Source organism: Pagrus major, chromosome 2 (genome assembly GCF_040436345.1).
Source record: "Pagrus major chromosome 2, Pma_NU_1.0".
NCBI lineage: Eukaryota > Metazoa > Chordata > Actinopteri > Spariformes > Sparidae > Pagrus > Pagrus major.
This window is the reverse complement of record NC_133216.1, coordinates 6,445,221-6,462,066: the sequence shown is the minus strand read 5'-3', so window position 1 is coordinate 6,462,066 and position 16,846 is coordinate 6,445,221. Positions and strand designations below refer to the sequence as shown.

At 38.4% G+C, this 16,846-nt stretch overlaps 1 protein-coding gene across 6 annotated transcripts in view; it reads left to right on the top strand.

The window, feature by feature from the left end:
- The window catches only part of tenm4 (teneurin transmembrane protein 4), a 122,617-nt gene that overhangs the window by 28,795 nt on the left and 76,976 nt on the right, over nucleotides 1-16,846 (top strand). For 4 of the 6 annotated variants that reach the window (XM_073487177.1, XM_073487167.1, XM_073487158.1 and 1 more), the window contains 2 exons: nucleotides 7,024-7,267; nucleotides 10,454-10,689. In XM_073487177.1, the coding sequence (XP_073343278.1) occupies nucleotides 7,024-7,267; nucleotides 10,454-10,689 (480 nt within the window). Of the gene's footprint in view, nucleotides 1-7,017; nucleotides 7,268-9,422; nucleotides 9,522-10,453; nucleotides 10,690-16,846 lie in introns of all 6 variants that reach the window. The other 2 variants (XM_073487142.1, XM_073487134.1) reach the window with 1 other exon arrangement.

Genomic DNA, 16,846 nt, shown 5'->3' with positions numbered 1-16,846 from the left:
AACATGTGAGATTCCAGTTTTGAGTTGACATATCAAAAGGAATTGGCTTCTCTTGATGTTGATGTTGAGTTATCAATGAAGTGGAGCCAACAGACAATTTGTCCAGTTCCATTCAACTTGCTGTTTGTCAGCGCACGGAGACCATGGATAATGCATTTTGCATACCTACATATCTTCTTTTCATTGACATAAATTGAGATGCATTACTTTCATTCCATGATGATTGCAGACCATCTGTGCCCTCTAACAAAATCTTCAACCTCTTGATGGATATGCAGCAGAGTGACATATAGAACAGAGCATACATAACCACTCGTCTTGTTCTTTCTAAGGCGGCTCAAAGAATGACAGAAAATCCATTTGATCTCAAAAAGGGAGAGAGAAACATATGCCAGGACTAGTCCCAATGGATTAGGTTGCACATTGTGGTAAACCTCAGTTAAAAGCAAATGTTTTCTTTTAATTGTTTTGTCTTATAAATAGATCCCCCCCCCCATTATGTTATATGTGTTATTTATGTTTGAATTTACTTTTGTAAGGGCTCGTATTGTCATTTTGCTCAACATTAAGATACTGTGTGATCTTAAATTGTTGTTGTTGTTTTTTATGGACCCCAGGAGAGCTAGCAAACACTTCATGGAAGCTAATGGGGTTCCATGTAGACTGAATCACTGTGACATTGCACTAACAACAACAGTCACTTTGGTTAGACAACTGGCGGTTGATTTGTGTTGTGGAGATATTAGAATTTGGCAAACTTGTTTATTTCTGTTGTGATCCGACCTGCCTGACGTTTCTGCTGGGCTTATTTTACGTACTGTGTTGCTTTACTAGCATGTTTGATAATCGAACTCTACCAAGCAGTGACATCTCACTGCCGGTTGGATAAACTGCTAGTTTTCGGTTAATTCTCGGTCCATGAATGAGATTTATACACTTCGAAAAAAGAAAATTAAATCGTATGTAAGCTAGTACTTGACACATGGCTTTTCTTCTTATGAAGTTAATTCTAAACAAAGATTTTGATTTGTTCTATAACAAATAAAGAAAATAATGTCTTATTGTAAAAAAAAAAAAGTATATATATATATATATATATATATATATACATATATTGTATGAAACTTATTTTTCTTGTTATAAATCTCATTTAGTTTCTACAGTGAAAGCTGGTGGCAGGATATATACTGATACAACAGCAGGATTTTTCTCCTCCAGTTAGTAATGAAGGTGATCTTATGTTCCGAATCCAGAAGGTCTTTTTCCCCTTATTCCCATAGAGAGAGCCGGTGAAGAGCTGAGCGTTATACCCACCATGTGTTGTTTGTGGTACCTGTTACCTCTCAAATGAGTTCAGGAAAGACAGCTAGTATTCCCGCATGGCTCTTCCCTTCAGACTTTTCTAATGGTGTAGGAAACAGCAGGGCCAGCAGAGAGAACCAGCTTCAGGGAGCCGTGAGAGAGTGCAGCTTCACTGCCTTCATGATAAATTCTATTTGTATTTTTATAGACAAATGCTACTCAACTGGAAATTTTGCTCCTGTGATTAGCCATAGGGGCTGTAGCAGTAAGCAAGATTTAATGATTTATCTGGGCGCTGGATAGCTTTTGATTAATTCTGTATCGAATGGCTCAAGCCTCAGTGCGTTGATTGGGTGTCCGGGGCATGTCATATCACTTTATTTCATCAGGTGTGACCATTAGTGCTGGGGATTTTATCCACTGCCCTTATTCAGAAATAGCCGCTCTCCCTGGACACGGCATGGAGTGATAAAAAGTGGGAAACCATCGTTCCTCCAAATGTGACAAAAATGATGCATCCGAAATGTTTTTCAAGTGCAGATATCAGCCCCTGAAGGTATTTTGAAAGGTTTTGAATATTACTAAATATCAAACTTAGTACATTTCTATGATTTTATTGACAGTTTAATTTGACATTTATTGGTGAAAAAGCATTCAAGAGTGTAAATGTACTGTTACTGCAGGTTATAAATAGGTATATTAAAAAAAAGTTTACCACTGCATACAGATGATTTAAAATAGCTTGCATTGATTGCTTCTAACAACGCAAGTGCTGCATACTTAGAATACCTTTGTATTGTCTGAATTACATTATGTATTTAGTAACATATAGATTTACTGCTATAATGTACTGTATAGAGTTGTTTCCATGACTACTGTTGCTGATGATAGTCAGGCAGGACATGAACCAGCTGATGTGAAGGATGAGATTTGCAGGAGTACCTCTCAGTTGTAGAGTGGCATCAGTACTGACATGTGGATGTCAGTGTGCTGCTTTGCAAAAATGTAGTCCAAGAAACAGGATTTTTCTTTCACTGACTCATTAATGAAAGTTTTCTGTGCAAGTCTTGTGCAGAATAAATAGTTTTCTTTAGTATAACTCAGACAGCTGGTTCTGACTAGAAAATACACTGAATCTAGAAAAGTTACTCTATAAAAGCCTGATCTGCTTTAACTTTAATGGCTGCTGCATTTTATTTGAAATAGATGAAATGTAGTTACAACAACAGGGCTATTGGCCAAGTAGAGTACTACACACCTGTACAAATAAGCGAAGTATGTGAGCTAAGCGCCTAAGATGAACACATTATCATATTTATGACATTTTGAATGATTTATTTCATGAGATTTGTTGATTTGTATCACCTTTACATACAACTCAATGCACTTCCCAATAATCCACACTGCAGTCTACATATGATAATATATAATTGATAAAACATTCACCAACATAATCAACTTAATAGAAATAGAAATCACTCAGAGACAGTATGTTTAAATTTGTCATTCTAATAAAAAGAAATGTATTCAGACCTGTATGTAATTTATTCTACATCTGGTTCAGGATCAGTAAAACATGCTCAGTGATTCACAATCGTGAGATACATGTGCCTGATTATTTTTCATTGAAGTAGCCTAGGTTCAGCAGTAAGTAAATAGTCAACAGCCTCAAAAATCCCACACTGTTGACACTTCTTAAAATCCTGGATTATAGATTTCTCAACCACAAAGTAATCATTTGTTCCTGAAGACATCACTTAGTTTTTATCAGTTTAAACATTTTAAGGTGTTAAATAATATCCTTTTTTGTTTCATTAAAACTCTGGAAAGTTTTTATTAGTTTTAATTTTCTAGTGTTGCCATTTGACACCTCACAATCTGGCCAGTTGCCTCCTAGCAATTATAGCAACTTACCATTAGACAGACATTCCTGTTATCTCTCAGGGTGGGGGGTGAGGTCCTAGCTAATGAAGTGGACTTGCCTTAATTACTTGTCTAGAATAGCATCAGGAGGCCTTAACCAGTGCATACATCTGTTAGGAAGAAAAATGAAAAAGGCACATTCCCAGACTGAATGGATATCTTTAGGCTTCTGTTTTGAATGCCATGTGAAACTTTGGCTATTGTAGCAAAGTCTCCCTTCTCTGTCTCTCTGATAACAAATGAATCTCCTTTTCTTGCCAGTTTCGTTGTGCAAAGCAGGTCAATAGAAAACCATTTATTTTTTTCTGTCTTTTGGATAGTAGTGAATAATTGTTGCTGATTCACCACATCTGTGGGGGTCGTGTTGCCCTTTGCTTTGTCTCACAAACTGTCTTGATTCTCGGCTATCTGTTAATTCCCACAAAAATAACAGTGAGTACTTACCTGGCTGTTGAAGATTTACTGGTTGGATGAGGGCAAACATGCATATAGTCAAGTAGTGAATTTTAATCATGATGGAGTGCTTATCTAGTTCTCTTTCGGTTGAACATGCTCTACAATGCATTAAAGTGGTGATGGCTTATATGCAAATACGTAGGCAAGTGAAGTAGGCGAGTTTAGCAAAACTTCTGTGCAGACTGTAGAGCATGTGGAGGGCACTACATCTACAAGGTTCTTTTAAAAACATGATTATATTGCATGGTTACTGACAAATTATACAATGTGTCATGGTTTTTAATTTTAAATAATAATATAGGTCATAAAAATAAGCCTTTTTGACTTCAAACAAGTATGAAAACTTGACTTAATCCTGATATACTGGGAAATTTGATTTAAAATGTGGATTAGACTGTAATCTAATATTTATGACTATTGTTATTATTATTATTTTTTACAACTGAATGAACCTGCATAGCAATTAACATTTCAAAATAACCACAGATGGGTCTTAGACACAGTCCCCCACCAATAATCATTTTCATACTTTTTCAGTAAGTGCAACAACTTTTTTGAACTATTAATATATCCAGTTTATTAACCAAGTTTAATTTAAAATTGATGCAAATTCTTTGATAAATGCTCAAAGGAAATTTAAAAAGTGAATTAATATGAATATCTGTATGAATATCATACATATCAAAATCTTCCGATTCCAAAAAAGTTGGGACACTGTATAAACATAAATAAAACAGAATGTGATAATTTGCTTATTCTTGTTGACAACATACTCAACTGAAGATACAGCAAATATAATATATTTAATGTTGTACATCATCAACTTAATTGATTTTTGGAAATATATACTTATTCTGAATTTGATGCCAGCAACATGATACAAACAAGTTGGGACAGGGGCAACAAAATGCTCCGCAACCACCTGTTTGGAACATTCCACAGGTAAACAGGTTCATTGGTAACAGGTGATAGTATCATTATTGGGTATGAAAGGGACATCCTCGAAAGGCTTAGTCATAGCAAGGATGGGCCGAGGTTCAGCACATTTTAAATCACATGATCGTACTGTATAAAGGATATCACTACATGTGCTCAGGAACACTTTGTAAAATTGTTGGTAAACACTGTTTGTTTGCAAATGATTGCATTCTGTTTTCATTTGTACGCAGCATCCCAACTCTCTGGACTCAGTGTTGTACTTTAGTGATGCTTGCGGTATATAATGATATATTGATTCATTTCTGTGATAATTTTGAAGCTGTAGCATGACTCTTAAAATGTATTGCGAGTAGGATCCTCAGATGAGTTACCAAGTATTCGAAAAGTGATTTACAGTTCTTGTTGCCCCACATTTGCTTGATTGTCATAGGAAGTAAAGTATTTGTTTACCAAGCAGTAAATGCATTCCAGCGCAGTGATGCATTTGTCCTTGTGATCTATTGCACTGCGTATGTCTGTGTGTGCTGTCCCTGTATCGAATTAGCATAACCTTATTAATGGCTTTGGGGATCAGGTACATTACTGAGCAGGAGGGAGGTCATCAACAACTGTGTGGTTCTACCTCACACCAGTCCTGTTCATCAGGACTGTGGTGTGCCTCTCTCTCAGTGGCGCGGCTAATTACGAGGGCAGCATTGTGCAAAAGAGTGCGCAGTATGGAGCCATCTGTCAGTGCAACAGACACGTGATATAATGCATGATACAGCACTCTCTCCAAAATGAAAAAAGATGTAAAAGTATGTCTGTCAGTGGTTCATCCTAAAATATGTGAACTGTGGCAGTGAGCCAGCTTTAAAATCAAGTCTGAAGGTGAAACTCAGTGTTCTCTGCTTTTTTGCTGATGGCTAATTAAATGTACAAAAAGTAAAAAGAAATTTAGAAATACAGAACTACGTGTATAGAATTGCCAAGCTTCCTTTAAAGCAAATGTGTGTTGAAAGCCTTGCAGAAAGCAACTTTCGCAGCTGCTTGAGGATTAAATGCAGCACACTACATTTTTGTCTTGTTTTCCCCTGCTGAGCCATTCGTTAGCACATCACCTGTGAACACAATAGGCTCTCCTTCCACTTTCCTGAAATGCCTCAAGCACCGAAGCTTAATGCTACTTTGTTCACAGCACAACCAGTTTTGCACCTCAACAGTTTGTTTATCAGTCTGCCTTGAGTGACACATGTTGATATGGTAGCCTCTTGTTCGTGACCCCCTCAAAAAATGTGAAATGACTCGTGCGTGTATCTGTCACTTTAATGAAGGAGCTGATTATACGAAATAAGCCTTCTGTTTGTCTATATTTCACTCTCTGTGCTGCAAATTGGCAATTTAGTGTTGTGGATATCTGTGAAATAAAGGAGGCTTGATGCTATAAAGGAAAGCCACTCTTTCACTCTGTGCAAAGCCAGGAGTTCATTGATTGATGAATGGCTCAGCAGATGTGGAAATAAATGGATGCAGGGTGCACAAGGACACTGGTCTTCTATCTTGTGAGGTGCAGAGCATATACAGTATGACCACTGGATAAAATCTGTTGTTCTTCACCTCATATCTAATAGTTTTAAATGATGTAAAGTGACCACAGAGCTGGTTAAAGACCTAAAGACACAAGTTTTGGCCGCTAAAAGCTCTGGAACAGTTTGTGACCAGTGCAATCACTTCTAATCAAGTTGACCACTGTAGACCTGATAATGGCATATTGTTAGCTAAACAGGCTATGGTTTCTGTAAAGGCTACACATACTCAAACATCTTTCCCTGGTTAAATACATGTCAAAAAAAGCCTTAAGAATTGGTGAGTTTCAAGAACAGGCCAGCTTGTCTGTTTACACTGGAGCCAGTGTCTGGTCTAAGTAAACAGTCTCCGGTCTCTGCGGGAGGCAGAGAGCACACTCTGATGGAGACCAGTTGGGAGAAATAATGAGTAGAAGTGGGACTTTTTAAAGAGCGATTCACGTAAGGGCTTTTGTAGCTCTTCAGTGAAATTAATCTTATTAAGCTTAGGTGTTGATTTATGGGCTGCTGGTGCAGCGATGGCTATTCATCCGTAAATCATCAAAATTTTGAGGCTCAGGGAGTTAAAGTGACACCATGAGGCTCTTTTTACACTGCTAGCATGCACGTGCCAACGCACTTTCACAAATCTTTTGTAACATGCATCCTCAGTGGATCTGCTGTAGTTTCAAAACTCTATGTTGGTGAACAAACTGTGAATCTGGGTATCTTTGAGTGTCCCTACAAAGGTAACCAAGATTCAAGTGCCTCAAAACAACAATAAATTGGTAGAATTTTTTTTCTTTTATATTGTCTGTAACATGTTTTTTTTCCTTCCTTTTTTGTTTTTCAGACGGAGCCTTTCAAAACCACTCTCGGCTGCGGACGCCTCCTCTACCGCTCTCCCACTCCCACTCGCCCAATCATCAGCACCATGCAGCCTCCATTAACTCCTTGAACAGAGGCAACTACACACCGCGGAGCAACCCGAGTCCCGCGCCCACAGACAGCTCTGTTCCCCCTGAGGGTCCAGCCAGTGGCCAAGACTCTGGCAGTGCACAGGACAACTGGCTGCTAAACAGCAACATCCCCTTGGAAACAAGGTACTGTGTCAAAATGTACAATGTATAGAGATGTTGGCATCTGTGAGAGTGAGCTTGAGCTGATGCTATTGAACACAGGTTTTCATGCTGTCTGCTCCATATTAAATTACCACAGTGCTAACAAGGAGCAAAGCAATAAAATGGAAGCTATCCTGCTTGGGGCAGAGGCCTACATTTGTGATGAACATGATTTTGTGGCAAACAAGAGAAAAGTCCTGCTTTTGGGTCCTCGTCTAATGTTAGCAATCCTAACAGTGGAAGTTATTGAGTTTAAACAGCAGAGTAATTATAATCGGGTTGGATATGAAACAGTTCTTGCAAAATTACATTCGGGCTCCCGTGAGCAGGCTTCATTGCTCCTCGACTTCAGCCCTGAGTTTTATTTATTTCATATTAATCAGTGTTCAGTTCTCCAGCACATTTCTCAATAGGAGGCCCTTGTGTGAAGTAGATCTGTCAAGTGTTATAGTAACAAAGGGAATATCTGTTGGTATTCCTTTGGCTGGTTTTATTGCAAGGCACTATGAAATCAAGAATAGCAAGGCAAATTATTTCAACCCTTTTAATGAACACATTATACTCTACTAGTAGTTGAGAAACTCCTTAAATGAAACCTACCTTCTCAGTGTGACTGGGTAGCCTACTGAACACATTAAAATAAAAAGCCATTGTGTAACCTTTATTTTTGAGGAAATGATTAAAGATAGAAAATGATTTTTCTTTAATCGGATGTTTTTGCATTCTACACACTAGACATTTAAAGACACACTGTTGACAGTATTGTATATAGTAAACAGGTTTCCATAAGTGAAACTGTCAGTGACAGGAGAATCGCTAATAGTTAATTTGGCATGGCTACACAACCGGCCATGAACAGAATTACTGTCTCTTCCTTCAGTCTTTGTGAGACGGTTCAGTCAACAGGAAAATGAGCATCAAATTTGGCAGGTAGACGGACAGTTAGTGCTATAATGAATGATTACACGTCATCCAGCTCCAAAGTTAATCCTGCACAGGTATTCCCTGTGGAGGAGAAAACAGATGGTGTGGCGGAGAATGGATCTGCAACGGACAAGAGTGCTGCTCAAAACCACATATGTAATCTTTATGACCTAGTGCCTTGAAAAAAAATCGACTACTAAAGTTCCAATAATGAAATTGAAACCATTAGTAATATCCACACAGACACAAAAATATTAAGTGACACCTTTGCTTAGTTAATAGTTTTACAATGGCCGTCTCTCTGCACTTTTGTTTAAATGTAATGACCCTGATAAATTCTGCACTACTAAGTCGCATCCTGCTTTATGACTGGAGAGATGCCAAGAGTTGGTTGGCCCTGTCCAGCCGACCCACCATTTTCTTTAGAGTTTCTGCCAAACATCTCTCTCCCTTCATTAACAGTTGCATTCTTTCCCAGAACACACACTTGAGAGACTGTGAACAGATGAGGGATCAAAACAAGGCTTTTCTCTTGTACCACTGAATGTGTTCAGCCTGCCCATTGCATGTGGACAATTCATTTCTCCATTGCATTGCTGCAGTATTTTCTTATGGAACCAAGCTCTCATTGGGGGGAGTGTATTATTGGAGAAATGAGACATGTGCTTGTAGACTTTGAGAATTAACTAACATGTATTTTTTTTGGAGTGTTGCAACCGTTAAATGAAAAACAACTGTACTTGAGGCAACTGTCCAGCTTGAAAACTATGAAACTTTAATGACGAGTTCATTTGTAATTCATAGTGAAATAAAGATGGTTATAAAAAGTGTTTTGTCTCAAATAAGTGTTAGAAACCTTAAGGTTTTTACTTGTAAGTGATGCATTGTTCTCTTCCAACCACAACCTTAAAGGAGCCAGAATACTCTAATGTATATCAGAGAGGAGCAAGACGCTTGCAGAGAAGGGCAGGGCTCGTACAAAACAAGGTATGCAGTGCCCAAGCAAGGGGAACAAGAGAGATAGATGTTATTTGTCTCACACCTTTGTAGAAGTAGTTCCATAAGGGCCTTGGTTTCTTTGTCCCACGTCGTCTGTCTTGATCTCCATTTGTTGTTGATGTTGCTTGGTGATCACATACTGTATTGGCATTTCTGTGTTTCTTGCACGTACATCTCACACTAGCTTCATATCCATCTTTCCACCTGTGTGTAGAAACATAGCAAAGCAGACATTCCTAGAGACTTTACAGGACAACCTCATTGAGATGGACATTCTGGCATCAGCACGCCATGATGCCTCGTACAGCGACGGGTATGTTGCATGTTTGCTATCTGGCTCACACTACTGTCAGAATCTGCTTTGCCATGAAAACAATAGTGATGCCTGTGCTATTTTTCCATCAAGCATCCTCTGTTTTGAAATGCTGTCAATCATCAGTGTGTGTCTCTTGCAGTGCTCGAGTCTTTGCTGTATCTGTCCCTTCCCTGTTTAATACAACTAACAATTTGCATTAAGTCACATTGTTGGGTTGTATTGCTTTTGATTAATGTTAAGCATGACCGCTTTATGAAACACAGTTGCCCATGGTATCTCCTATTAGTAGAATAGGACAAGTCAGAGATTTGTTCTGATATTTATAAATAAAATATGGTCTCAGTGACTTTCCACATCATACATTGTAATGTGACATTCAATCACGTTCATGTCACTGTCGCTCGCAAGCTTCTTGTAAACTTGTCAGTAAAATGGCCTTGACAACAGTTCCACTGCCACTGACTCTCTGATGGGCTGCTCATACGGCTCTTGGACATGCAGCTCTACACGTTTTCTGAGATAGCCAGCCATGTTCTTCAAGGGCAAATAAATCGGCCCAACTCTATGCTACAGCAGTTTATACTGTATGTCTCGTCTGGACAGCCTTGACACATAGTTACTGGGAATTACTCTTCACTATGCTGGCATGAATACGTAAACATGAGCCAGCTGCGGTCACTAGTCCTGTAAATTAGATTTATTATTGATTCACAGCTTCGACTGAGCACAACCCAGTATGCTTTAGTGTTCTGACTAATCCAGCAGAAGCGTGACTATGGTAACAGTATTGAATATGCTTGGAAACAGAATTACTTACCAGTGGAAAGGACTGCACTTGGATAGACAATAACCTAAAATATAATGATGATAGACGTCCCTGAAAAATAAATGATTCTGCTCAGACCAACAAGAAAATGTGTTTTTTCCAGACACTTCCTGTTCAAACCAGGTGGAACATCACCAATGTATTGCACAACATCACCAGGATACCCTTTGACCTCCAGCACGGTGTACTCGCCTCCCCCACGCCCTCTGCCTCGAAACACATTCTCTCGACCTGCCTTCAGCCTGAAGAAACCATATAAGCACTGCAACTGGAAATGTGCTGCTCTCAGTGCCATCCTCATCTCAGTAACACTCCTCTTCCTGTTGGCCTACTTCATTGGTGAGTCACCTCTCATGCTTCCACACACCAGGTTGGGTGCTTCTACCTATCCGCCCCCAGCTCCACCCCCCACTTAACTGCAGACACAGGATGAATCCATGCTCTATTGTGTTCCCGCTGTCATCCGTTTTAATAGAGTCCAATCTGCACTCTGAGCCTTATATGAGCGTAGTTATATAGGGACTCATAGATTGACTCCTCACCCACGCAATTCGTCCGAAATAACATTATCATTCATGGATTGGGTTGACTGAATCTGCAGAGATGGGCACTCCAGTTTCTTGCTCTTATGAATAGGTCAGATAGGGAATGAATTAAAAAGGCATCAGCCATCACACAGGAGAAGACTGCACATTTAGAATATTCATCTTATTTGATTTAAGATCCCCTGACCAGCATACCCAGGTCCCAGCTGGGTAGGGACTACCAGCTGTGATGTCTGAGTTAAGCTATTAAATCAGTTCTGGTCTTTTTGTATTCTGTCAAACCCACAGGGAATCATATTCATATCTGATATTACAGTCACTTAAAATTTATCTACAAGATTTTCACTAGTAATGTGAAATATTGTGTATAGTCTTGTTTAAGTGAAAAGATGATGAAAGTGGATTCTGCAACAAATTGCTGTGATGTTGTCTCTCCATATTTCTCAGAGATCACATATAGTGTTCTTACTTGGATTTTATGTTGATTTTCATCTGATTTTTTCAGCCTTGCAGGCTATCACTGTCCATGCTAGCTACTCATCTCATGTTTATTCCAAGCAATCTGTTTCTCTGCCAGTAATGTAAAATTCAAGTCTTTATGAGATTCTTCTTTAATTCTTTAAACATCTTTCCAACATCATTACTGGCTTGAAGTAAAATCACTTTTGTTAAATCAATCAAAAATATAGCATAGCAAATAAACACATTTGCTTTAAAAAGAATAAAACATCTTTAAAACAAATAAGGCTACAGGGCAGTTCATAGGTTCACAGCAACTAAAAATAGCAGGAGCATCCACAGTAACTGTGCGGTTCGGAAGATAAGGAATGGAAAAAGATTGTGGGTAGATCAAAGGTCTGGTGCAAATGTGATGTTGGTTTCTTCAAGTGAAAGGGTTTGGGGCATTTAAAGTTCCCATGAAGTCAATATACAATAAATGTTTCAGTTTCTGCATCACATATGTCTTGCTTTATTTTTCATCTATACACCAGTATCAGAACCAACACTGGCAAGTAAGTTATCTTGTAGGTATTCTTAAGGGTACAGTATTTTAGAGTTTGATAATTTCCTGGAAAATGATTTATGAAAAAATGTTGATGACTCATGCTGCACTCCGGGGCTTATACTAATTTTGAGTCCAATAAATGCTTTCTGAATTTATATGACACTGTCATGCTGCCATGGATGTTCATTCAGTACAAGTCCCTCCCTAGCTGCCTGTTTTATTGGAAACAGACATTTGCTTCCCACTAGCTGTTTCATGCAAACTTTAAGATCACATCAAGTGGTTTGTGGGGTATGGGTGGGGTAAGTAAACCACATGTTGACTGAATTAGTGCTATAGTAGAGAGGAAGGATAACATAAAGGATATTGAGTGAGAGGGTTGCACTGAGGGGGGAGAAGACAGGTAAAGCCTCTGAAAATGTAATGTCAAACAGGTATATTTAAGGTGTGGATTTAGATGTTGTTGAGTATCATTGTGGCCTTGATTGGCAGACAGTCCCAAAAATGTTTTGAAAAAGCTGGCAGTACCCTTTTCATTCAAGTAATGAAGGTTCTCCGTTGTTACGAATTCAAATAAGGAGTTGATATACACTTCTATTTAATCTATTTTACCATATAAAATGCATTTGATTGGCTGTGAATACCTGTTTAACATATAAATGGTTACACTGTTGAATTTAGTCTGGCACAGAAAAAGGAATAGTTTTTCAAATAGAGGGATGGGGAGGACATTGTAGTTCATATGCATGAAGTCAATGAAGAAACAGCCAGATCCTTCCACATGGCCTTCATCAGTGAGATAAATGGATTCTTCATTGAGGACATTTGTTATAGATATGCATTATGCTGTAACAATCAGGAAAGCTATCGTTTCTGCTTCTCCTTGAGGCCAAACGAACTAAAATCTGATTATTCATTTTTTGTCACCAGAGTCATTTGAATTGTTTCATTTGAAATTCAGAACAGCGCTGGATTTAAAAAAAGAATCAGCTGGTTGCTGCTCATGGTGATTATCCATGTAGCCCAGCAATTTGAAATCAATGGCAGTGGGTGTTAGCAAGTTCTGGTTTGGCTTGTTGTTTGAGTCAGCAGTGTGGTTTGGCTGTAGAAGTAGAGATACAATATGTGTCTACAGTTTACTGCTTGTGACTTGGCCATAAGCCAGAGAGCCCCATCATCCTGATAGTGCTTAATCAGACTGTGTAATTATTCCCTGCAAAACTCATACCATCTCCCGATGCACCACAAGTAAACATGTTGGAGACCAAACCTCACCCTAAGATCGGAATTTCCAATCAAGAACGAGGGCCATGTTTAATTAAAGGCTGATGAGAAAATACTTTTAATTTCAAGTGCAATTAATTATTGAGGACTGTAATTGGGAACTCTGGGTGAGATGTCTAATGAACCCAATTATGCCTCATGACAGATGTTTTGACTTACAGCACTGTTTTATTTTGTCACAGCTTTGTAAATCGGGACATTTTGAAGTGTAAAAAGGTTGAGGGTTAGCGATGGCACTATTTTCTCTGTGGTTGCTCGCTCATTAGCACATTTGTTATATGTTCTTCATTTAAAGGTCATCAGTATCCTCCTGTGTTCACTTCCATTTGCCCTGGGTAGCTAGCCAAGGACAAAGAGGGTGGGCCCCAGAAAATGTTTCACTACATCATCATCCAACTCTGCAAAACAGATTTACCTGTTTGTCTTTGGTTTTTCAGAAAAATTACTGCTTTGGTTAATTTTGGCTTTCCATTATGCCAATGTGATATTCGTAGTTCTACTCTAAATGAAAAAGGTGCTCATTTGGCTAATTTGTAATCGTAAGACGATATCTGAAGACCAAAAAATATTCAAGTACAAAGAGTTAATGGCCAAGAAAAACATGCTAATATTTCTGTCAGAGCAGCTGTTTATTCTACTGAGGTGCCAGCCACAATATTGCATGTATTGTAAAAACAATATGTATTTCATGTTACTGGCAAACATTGTTTGTCATATAGTCACTAATTAGAGAAAATTAGCAAGTGGCATATAGCTGCCAAGCATGCAGCTACTGTATATGTGGCTGTATGTTCTTTTTCATGTTCTATTTTCATTCACTAACCTGGTAATTATTGTGTTAATGTGCTTAAGAAAGTATAGTACCAGGGTCTAACTTTGACCTGCAGTGGCAGACAGAGCGGAGTGCCCTAGTTTTTAAATGGTCGGCGCCCATAAAATATGGATCTGGATTGGCTGCAATAGAGAGCTGATCATTTCTACAATCATTAAACGCATGGGGATAGGGTTGAAACACAATGGAGTAATTATGTAAGATGCTATGTCTCATTGATCATTGAGCTACACTGAACTCAACACTGAAGCTATACAGAATTTTTCTTTGAAAAATAATAATAATAATAATAATAACAATAATTGATTATTAATTAAAATCAGCCATTCGTCACTGCAGTATGTATGAAAAGCTTCTTTGCTGATACACTGAAAATGTCATGCTGAAGCATTAACTGAACAAAAGCATAAACAAAGAATCTACTTCAATCAGTTATACATGATGTTGTAATATTGTTTTTAGTGCTTTAGTTTTCAGAGAGATGCAGCGTGGGAGTGGAGATATGTCTCTAAACTAGAAACTGGTTAATTATCTGTTCACTGTTTACATGGAAAATTACAGTTTCTATAATCAGTTCTTTGCATGGACCGGCCCAACATGGTGCAACATGGATAGTGCAAAAATTAATGCAGTTTAGTAAGAATGTGAAGAAAGTTTTTATCAATAAAAATGAAATTAATTAATTAAAATAACTTAAAAAAAAAAAAATAACCATATGGTTAAAACGCTTTTTTGTCCAGGTATATACAATACTTTTTTTCTATGCTGGCTTTTTTGAACACCTTAGTATAGTTTGCCTTTTTTTAGATGCTCACAGTATTTGATGACTTTGACCAGTAAGTTGAAAAAAAAAAAGGATTCCACTCATCATAGCTTCCCTTGAAGTGTGCACTAGTTGGAAAGTGCTCTTCAGATCAGAGGATAGAAGCCGAGAATGCTGGCAGATGACCCACAGCCATAAGCGCGGACTTCCTCAGATTGGCTGAGAAGTCTGCACTACAGTACAGTACTACAGTACCTCTATTCCCTAATTGGCACATGGCGTGACCCAACTTCCTGCCAAGAGATAAGCAAAAGGAGGGCACAACATGTGCTCAGGAAAAAATGGCGAAGCTACGAAGTTTAGTACTCTTGACAGGTCAGTGGCATCGCTGGAACACACACACAGCTTGTCTCTGCCTGTAGCCATCTCATTAGAAGTACCTTGTTATTCCTACAACCTGCCAGTCTTCATTTTGCAGCCAATTGTAGCAGCCTTCTGAGTGTCACTGCGCTGCTTTTGCAAAGTTTGAAAAGCGAGAAAAACAAAATCAGGAGAGTTTGCTGGCTCTGATCCAATGCTCTGCATATCATAGATACCAAGAAGGCGTTCAAGTAAATCTTTATGGATGGGAGGCCTCTTCAACCATTTTCCATTAAAAGCCTCAGGGACGGATGGGATAAAGAACGGGGCTCACAAAGACGTGATTACTAGGACTCTTGGAATGACACCCTGCTTGGTGACTTTGCGATAGCTCTGCCAGCAACATACACAGACTCCTCTTCCATTTCGCCACTCAGTGTAAAGCTACAAATCAAAAGGAATGTTGTTCTGGAGTTGCAAAATGACAAACAAAAGCATCTGTATCTTCACTGGTTGTCCTCCGCTGACACAGTCACTTCCACAGGCACCGGACAATCACAGAACACATGTTGGTGTTGTAGTTTTGCTTTCAGCATCTTAAGAAATGTATATTTTATATATATTTTATCATCTTAGGGAATGTTGGATTGTGTTTTTCCCTTAAAAACCACACTACCTGTCTTTTTTTTGTCCATCTAGTTCATCTAAATATTTCGGTAAACATGCAGTACTCTTTATTTAGTGTGCATCATGAAAATATTAGGTATTCTTTGAACGTGCTGTACACATCCAATTTTATTAAAGAAAGACTCTTAATCTTGGGCCAACTAGTCATCAAGCTCTGAATGTAGGAATCAGGCAGGAGGGTGTTCTCTAATACATCTGTGTTTGATTAAGTTTCCTCTGCGAAAGAGGCAATGTTTTCCATTCATCGGACACTATAGTTTAGTTTGAAGTACCACTTGTCACATTCTTATGTCATTTCAGTTATTTTGAAGTTATTAGCTGAGTCTGGACAAGTGAACCCTCCTCTTCCTCTGGGGAATTACCTATCATTTTAAACTGGAGACATTTAATACGATATCCATTGCTTAACGAAGCAACTTAGGGTCTTTGGTTTGGTATTTGACTATTAATAAAGGACTTTTTTTCTACCTGGATGAAGACACAGTAGTGTTGAAACATCCGTCTGTTTTTACTATTAAGGGGCTGTCCGATATCCGATAAGGGATTTGCGTCAGTACCTGCGCCCAATACTTATATGGGATTGTATTGTTACCAACTCTAATATAACCATCATATTTAAGAATACAGCCTAAAAATTAGATGGAGCTAAGCCAAGCTTTGAAGGGATTAAAATATTTTAATTTGCAGACATGAGACTTTAGGGTGAGGAGTAGGTCCTGAGTGAGGTGGTAGTACATGGTGTGCTTACATCAAGTTTTTTTCTGTATGTTGTTTATGGACAACTCTAACCCCAGGCATGGTTATAATGTTGTCACCACATTCTCTAGCCTTGTGGGATTATTGGTACGCAATTTTGTTCAACAAAAACATCACATTGTCCCGTTTGACTCTTATTGTTGTTCATGTGTTGAAAACATTTAGCTCAATAAATCAAAGACAAATTGGCAACAACTATGAAAATAAATTGTCAGTCATTCTAAGCTGTTATAATTTGTTGCATGTGTTCATGTAGTATTATA